We start from the raw sequence: 11,810 nt of genomic DNA, 5'->3' as shown, positions 1-11,810 counted from the left end.
CCATGCCAAAGGAATAGTCCATGGTACTGCCCAAGGGAATGCCACATTTGAAAGCAATTCAGAGGAAGAAAAACAAGTTTCTACATTGCACTCTAAACATCAAATCCAACAGACCTGACTTTGAAGCTCAATATCTAAAGTTCTACTCATGCAAAACCTTTGATTCTTATATCATTGGAAAGTTTAAGGTGTTAACTAGCTATGAGCTTTGGAATAGGACCAAAAGTTATTTTATCTTGAGAGAAATGCATTTTTCAAATGAATCAGACAGATCTGAAATACTCCAGCAGTTTCAGAATATCAGGTCTGAATTCAAATGGCCATATCTCAGGATTTAGACGGTGAAAATTTTTGTTCCTTACATGGATAAAATCTTGAAGAAGTCTACTTTCCTATGGAGTTGGAATCGACAAGATTCAATCTGTGGATTTTTCACAATAAGCCTTCAAAGACTGTCACGATTGAATGCAATGCTGTTTCTGAAACTGACATGTCTGTGTTCAGACTTGAATAACTCAAAATCTACTGGGTATTTCTGGGTAATTCTTTTTGTCAGGAAAAGCTAACATCATTAGCTTTCGTTTGATGCATGTTGGGCATTTTTAACCTTCCTAAGCTATGAGCTATGATTTTTCTAAGTCACTGCAGCTGTTCAAGACAAATGCTGAATGTTGGTTTCTGACCTGCTCTTAGTAAGAAAATCATATCTCAAGTTCTAGGCCACTTCAAGGGCTAATTCCTTCTGGGAATGGAAGCTAACATCCTTAGCTTTCATTCAAGCCATCACAAGCCATTTATTTCAACCTGGATCAAGAGATACGAATTTTTGAAGACAAGGTTGAATCCTGAAATGTTATGTTTCGAACCATCAAGAAAATGACACGAGTTCTTAAGGCAATTGCTCAAATTATGTCTCCATATTATTTTTCCATCAATCCTAATATCCTAAGCTACAAGAAAGTCCAAGAAAGCAAACAGCAAAGAAGTCCAACACAAGCCTGAAGATACCAAAGTTGTTTTGCCATTTCAGGAAAGGGACATATATAATGTACCAAACATTATTGATAAAATGAATATCTAATCTTTTAAAAAGAAAAACAACTATTTTGGGTTATCAAACCATATTCCCTCATCATGATCTTCACGCAAATAAGTTTCATCACGTATTACTTGCACATTTTGATAGTTTGTAGAAATAGGAGAAGGTTCATCAAATTCGTCGTACTCTTCTTCATCAACAACACCATCCACCCCGAGAATGCGCCTTTTACCATAAAGGACAACTGAACGGTTATTTTCCAAAGGATCTTGAATAAAGAAAACTTGTTTCGCTTGAGATGCAAGTATAAAAGGATCATCAATATGTTCTTGAACATTGAAATCAACCAAAATAAATCCCATCTCGTCAACCTTGATGCCTTTCTCACAATCAGCCCATTTACATCGAAATAAGGGCACCGAAAAATCCACATAATCAAGCTCCCATATATCAAAAATTACCCCGTAATACGATCGTGTTATATCCACCGGTTGCTTACCCCTTCCAACATATTCTACAGATGATGCAACAACAGTAACTCCGCTATTCTGCATTGTACTTTTCTGATCTTGGCGACTTGTGTAAAAGCAGAACCCATTGATATCGTATCCTTCATAAGAAAATAAGGTAGTCTTTGGTCCATTTGCTAACCATCTCAAATTGTCACTTATCTCGTGTGTTTTCTTTGACAACTCCGTCATTACCTTTTCTTTAAACCACTCTGCAAAACATCGATTGTGTTCACTTATTAACCAAGCTTCATGTTTATTTGGATACTGTCTTTTCAATATGGAAATGTGATTCTCTAAATATTGATGAACCTCCGTCATGTGTTGCAAAACATACATATGTGCCTTGTCAAATAAAGCACGCTCAACGGTAATGACCTTTCTTCCCAAAGTACCCTTCCCTTCAAGCCTTCCTTCATGCCTAGATGTAGGAAGTCCAAGAGGTTCCACAATATTCAAATAATCTTGGCAAAATCCAAGTGTCTCAGAAGCAATCGTTGCTTCAATAATGCTGCCTTCAGGACGATATCGATTCTTCATTCGTCTCTTATAGGTTCCCATCTCTCGCTCCATCGCCCACATGCTTCTCTGAAATACCGGTCCACAAAGTTTTATCTCTCTCACTAGGTGAACAATTAAGTGAACCATAATGTCAAAGAAACTAATTGGAAAGTACATTTCAAGCTCACAAAGTACCACAACAACATCAGCTTGTAAATCATCCAAAGAATCTGGATCAATGTCTTTCGCGTTTATTGCACTAAAGAATTTACAAAGCTTTGTGATGACTTGTCTGACATGCTTAGGCAAAACAGATCGGATAGCTATAGGCAGCAGCTGGGTTAACAAAACATGGCAATCATGAGATTTCAATCCCACCAACTTCAAATCCTTCATAGAAACAAGGCTACTTATGTGGGAGGAATATCCATGCGGCACCTTCACTCCCTTTAAAGATTCACACACCACCTTCTTCTCATTTTTGGACAATGTCGTGCAAGTTGGGGGTAAATAGGTACGCTTCCCCTTCTGAATTGGATTTACCTCGGAACGACCCCTAGCAACCATGTCAAGTTTCGCTTTCACACCATCTTTAGTTTTATTAGGCATATTCAACAAAGTCCCAATAATACTATCAAATACGTTCTTTTCTACGTGCATGACGTCAATACAATGCCTAACCGACAAATGTTCCCAATAAGGTAGGTCCCAAAAGATGGACTTCTTTGTGTGATATACACCATTTGGTGGAGGTTTGTACGGTTTTCCAAAATCTGTACTGATGTTTCTAACCCGTGCGTGATACTCTTTTCCACTTAGAACTAAAGGGGCTGACCGGTGTTCAGTTTTACCATAGAATGCCTTCTTCCTCTTACGATATTGATGGCCCGGGTCAAGCCCTCGACGATGACACATGTACACATATTTCCCAGAGTGCTCCAACCATTCGGCCTCTGTGTCATCACCGCATACAGGACACCCCTTATCGGTCTTCAGCCTATAACCCGAGAGGTTACCATACGCAGGGAAGTCATTGATAGTGCAGTACAACATAGCACGCATTTGAAATTTTGAACCGCTAGCTGCATCAAACACCTCCACTCCAACATTCCACAACATTTTCAAATCCTCTACCAGTGGCTCTAGATACACGTCAATGTCATTACCTGGCTGTTTAGGACCTGATATTAACATGGTCAATAAAATGTATTTGCTCTTTGTAGTAAGCCAAGGAGGGAGATTGTAAATTATCAACATTACTGGCCAAGTACTATGTTGGGTACTTTGAGTTCCGAAGGGATTAATTCCGTCCGTGCAAAGCCCTAATCTTAAATTTCTAGGTTCACTACCAAATTCCTGGAAATCTCTATCAATTGTTCTCCACTGAGGAGCATCAGCGACGTGTCGTAACTTGCCATCTTTTTTCCTCCATTTGTCATGCCATAACATATACTCTGCATCCTTCGGATTTGCAAACAAACGCTTAAACCATGGTATTATTGATAAATACCATAAGGTCTTGGCAGGCCCCCCTTTTTTACGACCTTCTTTAAGCTTATACCTCGACTTCTTGCATCGTGGGCACTCATCTAAGTCGCTGTAGTCTTTACGGTACAAAATGCAGTCACTCGGGCACGCATGGATTTTTTGATAATTCGTAGCAAGGGGACACAACACTTTCTTACATCGATAAGTGTTAGTGGGAAGCTCATTACCTTTCGGCAACATATCGGACAAGAGTTTCAATAAAGCAGTAAAACTCTTATCGCTCCACCCGTTCCCAGCTTTTAAGGTGTACAACTTCAACACCGCTGATAGACGGGTAAATTTAGAGCAACCCGGAAATAACGGCTTCTTTGAATCACTAACAAGCATTTGAAAAATTTCCGGACAATCAACAAAATCTTTTTCAAGATCATCCATCATCTGATCGACATTATCACCCTCTATATGACAATCCTTATCATCACTCTGCTCATTAACCTCATTGTTATTACAACCCTCTCCAGTTACCTCAAAATCAACCATAATATTATCAACTTGTTTCTGAACATTTACGGCATTAGGACAATTAGGAATGTCATTCTCTTTCTCTCCGTGCCATATCCACACAGTATAATTTGGTTTAAATCCCTTTAATATCAAATGATCTCGCATTTCAATTCCAGAATTCACCTTCTTTCGATTCTTACATGCGCTACACGGGCAGATGAGTTGTTCATCATCCCCGTGTCGTCTTTGATGTTCAACAGCTTGAGTAATAAATTCATTGAGCCTTTTAAGATATTCAAAATCACGTTTTGCATACATCCAACTTCGATCCATGCTATAATTACAAGGCAGAGGAGAAGAGAAAAATGGTTGTAAAAAATTAGGGTTAGTAAAAGGCAGAGAGAATTTAAAAAAATGGCAGAGGAGAAGAGAATTTAAAAAAAATGGGAAAACAGAGCAGAAGAGAAAAAAGAAAAAGAAGAGAAAAACATAGAAGGAAAGATAATAAAATAGAGAAGGTGAGAAGCAGAGATGGAGATGGAAGAGAAGCAGAAGTTGAAGAGGAGTAACTTGCAGCAGAAAGTTGAAAGAAGTAAACGACTGATTGGGTTGTAAAAAATTAGGGTTAAAAGAGTGTTATTTTGTAATAAAATAAAACTTAATTAAAAAGGAGTTAGGGTCATGTGCTTGACATGTAATGCCCTAGCACCATTTTTCTGCTGGTTTGAAAGGTATTTTGTCAGCCTAAACCTGTTCAAGAATGCTTATGTTCAGGATCAATGGTTAGGTAAATCATCTCCCTATACTATTCAGGAGGGGTATCAATGGTTGAGGCAAGCTAAACCCTCTGTTCAGTGGAGATTTTTCTGTTGGAATGCCCATAGTATACCTAAACACTCATTCATATATTGGGCAGCTGCTCATCAGAAGCTCTTAACCCGTGACAGGATGGTGAGAATGGGATTTGGACAAGATGAGGTATGTTATTTATGTGGGATCAGCAATGAAAGGCATCAATACCTGTTTGCTGGATGTGCTGTTAGTAAACATTTACAACTAGTGCAAAACTATATAGGTAAAACTCCCCACATGCATACAACAACACACATTATACTTCTGAATAGCTCCCGACTGAAACAGGGAACATCAACTCTAGTTACTCATCTAATTCCTCTCGACTGGTTTGCCTGGTTAGACTTGAGTTCAGAACTACAATCGAATCATCAACAAAATCCTACAAATTCTAAATGAAGTACCAGTTGCAACCGTAAATCCACAACGTATATATTCCAGCATTCCTCCACATACAGTTAAGAACCCATCACGGAAAACACTCAAATTTCTTATTCAGCGAGGTTTCCAAACAATTATCCTAATAAACAACCAAGTCTGGAACAACTTGCCAACAAGATCCTAGCACCACCATTAAGACCGAGCTACTAGGTACATTAGTTATACGGTTGACACCGACTATAAACCCACCTTTTTTGGACACACTATCAGACCATCACCATATTACTCCTATCTTCCTGCCAACTATAAACCCACCTTTTTTGGTTTAAAATCTACCATTGTCAAACACAATATTTATTTAAAACAAAAAAAAAGGCTAAGATGATGACTGAAATTTAATTTTGTGCCACTCAATCCGTCCCAGCCTCTGCTCATAGCAGTTCTTGAAGAGGTAAATTTGAGTTCTCTGAGAATTTACTAGTTCAATTATCACACGTTGCTCAGAATTGCAAAATTACTAGTAGACGTAGTACGCTTACACAGACTCTATTGCAGGAAAATGTGTTTCCGAATGCATTGATAGACGACAATTATACCATGAGTGACACTATCAGACCATCACCTTAATATTATTTAGGTATGGGGTGAGTCTTACTGGCCAATGCTGCATCTGTAAGGCAGGAACAGAAACTACAGTTCATTTGTTTCAAGAATGCAATTATACTAAGCTGGTTATTCAGGGTGTGTACTCCAACTGCATAATACCTAATGGGAATGGTCTGATATGGTCTGATAACTAATGGGAATGGTCTGATATGGTCTGATAACTCATGTTAATAGGTTTATAAGGGGTCATTTGAAGATTCTTATTGACAACCTCGATCAACACACTACAAGTCGGCACAAAATAATCCCCAAAAACGACTAATACTGAAACAAACAAGGGGCAGCAAATACCCGACTTTAAACTCGATATTTTACCAACCAAAAACAAGTATTCCAATTATACTAATGGAGATGCTACTTTGTATAATTCAATAATTCATAATTCAATAACACAACAATACAATAACAATTAATTTGATGATAATGATAATTTTTAAATGAAGATACTGTAAATTGCAATTAAATATGGTCAAAAGTACCTTTGAAGTTGTTGCGGATAAAGGGCGGTGGCTGCTTTGTATCGTTGCTTCTGCTGTGTAGACGGAAACACCGGTGATGGGCGAGGTTTTCGATTGTCGGAGTTGAATTGTGAGGGGCGATGTTTTGGCGGTGAAATGAAGAAGACGAGAACCAGAGCTATGTTTTTGGCGGTTGATTGAATGAATAATAAAATGCTAAGGGTTTTTAGAGTTTTTCATTTTTTTTTTATTTTTCTATTAAAGTCGGTTTTAATTAGAACCGGCACAAAAACATATTATGGCGGTTTTTAGCCCAAAAATTATATCTTTGTATTAACTTTTAGCGTCATTCTTAACGTCGGTTGTTAATAGAACCGCCACTATTGAACTATGGTGGCGTTTCCAATTTAGAACCGTCATAAAAAAACTTATATTATCACGACGGTTCTTACTTTAACCGCCATTATAGACCTCCAATATACAAAAATATTTCCGTCCCGCCAAATTATTGGGCTTTTTGCGTCGTTTCTATTAGAACCGCCACGATAACTGCGTCGTAATAGGGGTTTTTTCTACTAGTGTCCATTGCTTATCCACAAATGCCTTGACCTGAGCAACAGTAGGCTTACCCCCGAGAAATTGCCCAACCAAAGTATGTTGCCAAAATAACAATTTACTCTCTATATCCTGCTCATCAATTACCACAACACCATCCGGGTTAGGATCATGTGAGCCACTCAATTCCATACCAACCGCAGACTTGTTAACCTTGTCAACCCATGAAGTCTTCTTCTCCGTATTTATAGCAGTACCTGGTTGAGTCCCAGAGAGTCCAGGAACAGGAACATCTAAGACCCGACCCTCACCAGTACCAGTAGTAATAGTATCTTTGTCCCCACCCTCCCCAGGACTAGGAACAGAGGCAATCACCTCCATTTTCCCAGCCACTGGCGCCGCTGCAGCAGCTGAAACTCCCACAGCAGTGGTACCCCTGGTAGTACTCACCGACACAGCAGGTCCCATTACCGACAAACCCCTAACACTTCCTGATGCCTTACCCAGACTACTAGACTGGCGAATAGAAGATTTATCGAGAGCGCGGTTAAGCAAAACATTCACAGTATTTGAGTTACCTATAGGAGTAGAAATTGCATTCTCCTCTGCAAATCTACCCCGTCATGGGTTCTGAACAACAATTGTAAGCTTCTTTGGCCGTCCCAGGGTCGGAGAAAGAAGGAAAATCAGACGAAGATAATCGTCGCCATCAGAATGGCCTTTTCGCAGAGAGAAACCCTCTCCTAACCAACCCTTATTATTATTATTATGAATAATGTCATTGATTCGAATTGACTTTATGGTTAAGATAGCAGGTTTGCCCCTCGAACTTGAAAAAAAAAAGAGTCTAACCTTATTTGGGGCCCATTTTCCAAATAAATAACATAAACACAAAAGTCTACTTTTTAAAAAAAAAAAAATTAGAACATTACAACATAAATGTTATATAATACGTTTTCTTCAATTACTTTCAAAAAAATAAAAAATAAAATATTATAACGATCCAACTCGCCACCGGCATCTTTGGGCCTAATATTTTTCTCCTCGCTTAAGCCCAAAAACATATGACATTGTTACTAAGTGATGGGTATAATCTCTTATAAAAATATCACAAGATTCTTATTTTCGCGATGTGAGACAATCTTCCTCACATCTTGTGGAGTGTTACATTCTCCCCCACTTAAGAAGCACAACGTCTTGTTGTGATTGAAACTTGGCCACATTTAGGCCTATGCCCCCCAAAATCCTCCCCGCTAAGTAGGTCATAATCACATTTTAGTTTTGTCATCCTTTAAGCCAAAGCGCAAGGTATTGTAACTAAGTGATGGGTAGAATCTCTAATTAATAAACATATCAGAAGCTCCTTATTTTTCTGATGTGGAACAACTTTCCTCATATCTTGTTGTGTGTTACATTTAGGTTTAATGTTTTCCGAGTGTGATCTCAAAAAAATAAATGTTACATTTGAATTGGACCGAGGAAAGTTATACTAATTACTTTTCACATATCTATGTTCATGTATATGTGTATAATAAGTCTCTCTTAAAACGGATATATTTGTCTTAAGATTAAAATGGGACAAATACATGCATGCCACTTACATAGTACCCATCTTAAATGAGGATTTCTGATGTAAGTGTCGGATGACCGCCAAATAATACTCCCTCCATACCACACCAATGGTAACATTGAGACTTTTCACACTTGTCGAGACACGTTTTACAACGTGAATATCTTTCGTTACACATTAGTAAAAATTATAAAAATTTGATATTCTTATATCATTCATGACGATAAATCAAACAAGATCTCACATGACTATATTTTGTCTTATAGATTAAGAATAATATCGAAGATTCCCTACGACTATGAATAGTGCCAAGATTCTCAATGTTACCATTGGTGTGGTATGGAGGGAGTATAGTGTTAACCTTACTACTTAACTAACTTTTAAAAATATAAATCATTACCTAGTAACACAAGAGAATAATAATTAACTGTTTGATATGAGAATTAAGACCATAGCTGAAGATTTGGGAGAATTGAGTAAGTTTTCCTTAAGACGACAGTGTTTGTTTTACGCTTAAGATGGGTCAAGTATACATTATTTGTGTATATAAGAATGTACAGAGAAAAGTAATATCTTATATACACAAGTAATATGATACTTGAGTCGTCTTAAATTTAAGACGGATAGTGCAATATTAAATGAAAATTTGTGTAGATGATTTCGTATGTTTTTTTTTTTTTTTTTTGATAAGGGTAGTGTAGGGAACTTTATTTCACTTGAGCTACACAAATTTTCATTTAATACTACATACTATCCATAAGAATGTATAGAGAAAAGCCATGTCTTATAAAAGAATGTATAGAGAAAAGCAATGTAAGCAATGTCTTATATAAGAATGTATAGAGAAAAGCAATGCCTTATATACACGAGTGAGAAAAGCATTTTGTTTTTCGAGTTATATTGTAATTCTTTGAGCTTAATATGCTTAAGTGAATGAACTCAAAAACATTACATACTAGATAGTATTCCGTGCTTTGCGCGGCCTGTTTGAAAATTTTATTATTATAATTGAAGAAAAATAAAATAATTTATATATGACATTTAATAACTTTACTTATAAATAAAAATAAATTAACTTTCTCAACTCTTATTTTCTTAGATTTAACTTCAATGTTGTAAAATAAAGTACATATAGTTTTAATTAGAACTAATAAATGATAGACTGATATATAGTTAGCTATTCATGATAAACGTTATTATATAAATAATTTTGTGACTTATCAAATATCATATTAATTAAAATAAATGTATCCGAATAATGCAACAATCAACATTAAGTTCTTAAGTTAGATCATTTCACGATACGTTGTGTTCCAAATCAATTAATATTTATTCAAAACGATGTGAATATAATTTGATGCATTTTTCAATTTTTAATGTATAACGTGTGATGTTTATGTATTAAACATATACGGTCAACGCTCAACGCTCAACTTATTTGAATGTTTTGGTTGTGTATATCTTGCATATGCTATATGTCAAACAACATATTTATAAGAAATTTGCACCTTTTGTTTTTTTAAACAACTGTATATAAAATAAGGTTAATTGATAAACAATACCAATATAATGACCCTTTTTTCATAATCAATATCAACATAATCAATAATCAGAAATCAGTATCAAAATATTAACTTTTTTCTATGATAGGTATCAAGCAAGTCGCCTTAAAACCCCATCTTAACCTACTCGAAAAAGTTCAAAAAGCCATCATTCAACTACAAATCTCCACTCGTTATCACATTATTTAAAACCTCTTAAATCTCAAATGTATTTTCATTAAGTTTTTCATAATATTTTCAAATATCTCACTCGTTATCACATTATCAGATGTCTAAAATAATTTTTTCATTATTACATCATAAAAACTTACTCCTTGGTAGTTATCTTTATGTTTTGTTTTTAATAAATACAATTACTCTTCCAAATATATTTTTCTTGATGGATTTAATGATCTAAGTATTATAACTCTCTTAATGTGTTTTTCTTTAAGTAAATATAATGCATTGTGAGATACTCACTTTAATCATCTATACATATCAAAATATTTCAATAAGTAAACTCAATTTAAAGCGTTTTTCGCAATAAAGATAATGATTTACATTTTAGAATTTTTATCAAAAAAAATTTTATATAAATTTAAAATATATCATCGTAATTGTTATTTGTAATTTATAATACATTTATTAAACCCTAAATAATACTTTGCTGAGATTTATGTAGCATTTATTATGTTTATATTTAATGTCTAGCTGCAATTAAGACATATATTTAATGCTGGGTTGACACGTGGCGCATCCACAGCGCTTCAACCCTTATTATATATATATATATATATATATATATATATATATATATATATATATATATATATATATATATAGAGAGAGAGAGAGAGAGAGAGAGAGAGAGAGAGAGAGAGAGAGAAAAAAAAAAATGGGATCAAGTGAGTCCCTTAGTTTAGGTGAGTCCCATGAGTCCTAATTAGACCTGGCAAAAATATACCGAATCCAAAAAACCGATCGAAAATACCTGAATCGACACCTGACCGTACATCCGAAAGGTATAACTTCAACTTTATCCGAAACCCGAATCAACTCGAATTGATTCGAAACTGAACCGAATTTGTAATATCCGAAATAGACCCAAAATTGTATGAACCTGAACTGTTTCAACCTGAACTATTTTGATCCGAACCGAAACATACCCGAACCGATTTCAACCTGTAAAATGATAAGTAAAACTCAACATTGCAACCCGAAATGACCCGAATGTAATGATTGAAAAAAAAAAAAACTACTTAATCATATATTCATATTAGTTTACTCTTTTTTATATATTAGTACGAAAGTTACTTAGAGTTGAATATCCAACGTTTTACCACCCATTATTCATGAAGTACACGTGAGACCACAAGCGTGGAAGGAGTTTAAATTATTACCATAACCAAGTTTAATTTTAGATATCTTTTATAATAGTACGAAAATTACTTACATGAGTTAGGTAATATATATCCAAGTAGACCATTTAATAGTGCATACAGCATAGCTCATAAAATTAACATTTTTTATACCTATAAGAACCTAATGTATGTAAATTGTATAGCCCCAAAAAATCTAAGTATAACAAATCCCAAATATTTAATCCGTATGTCTCATCATTCACTAACAACAGACAAAGATTAAGAGAGTAGAAGACTTGTATTTTTGAGGACCATTTTCAAGGTGGTCATAACTCATACCTATAACTCGTTAATATCTAAACATGGAGAACTGGAGAAGACTGAA

General features: G+C 35.4%; 1 protein-coding gene across 1 annotated transcript; it reads right to left on the bottom strand.

The window, feature by feature from the left end:
* Window positions 1-1,101: 1,101 nt before the first annotated feature.
* Window positions 1,102-4,374, bottom strand: LOC141654859 (uncharacterized). The gene has a single exon (XM_074461973.1). The coding sequence runs from the start codon at window positions 4,372-4,374 to the stop codon at window positions 1,102-1,104; it is 3,273 nt and encodes a 1,090-aa protein (XP_074318074.1).
* Window positions 4,375-11,810: the final 7,436 nt, after the last annotated feature.

This window comes from Silene latifolia, chromosome 5 (genome assembly GCF_048544455.1).
Source record: "Silene latifolia isolate original U9 population chromosome 5, ASM4854445v1, whole genome shotgun sequence".
Taxonomy (NCBI): domain Eukaryota; kingdom Viridiplantae; phylum Streptophyta; class Magnoliopsida; order Caryophyllales; family Caryophyllaceae; genus Silene; species Silene latifolia.
Note: the sequence above shows the minus strand (reverse complement) of the source record. Positions and strands in the feature narration are given on the sequence as shown.

Excerpts from the sequence above, each read along its gene's own strand:
- LOC141654859 (XM_074461973.1), bottom strand. The coding sequence starts at position 4,374 with ATGGATCGAAGTTGGATGTATGCAAAACGTGATTTTGAATATCTTAAA.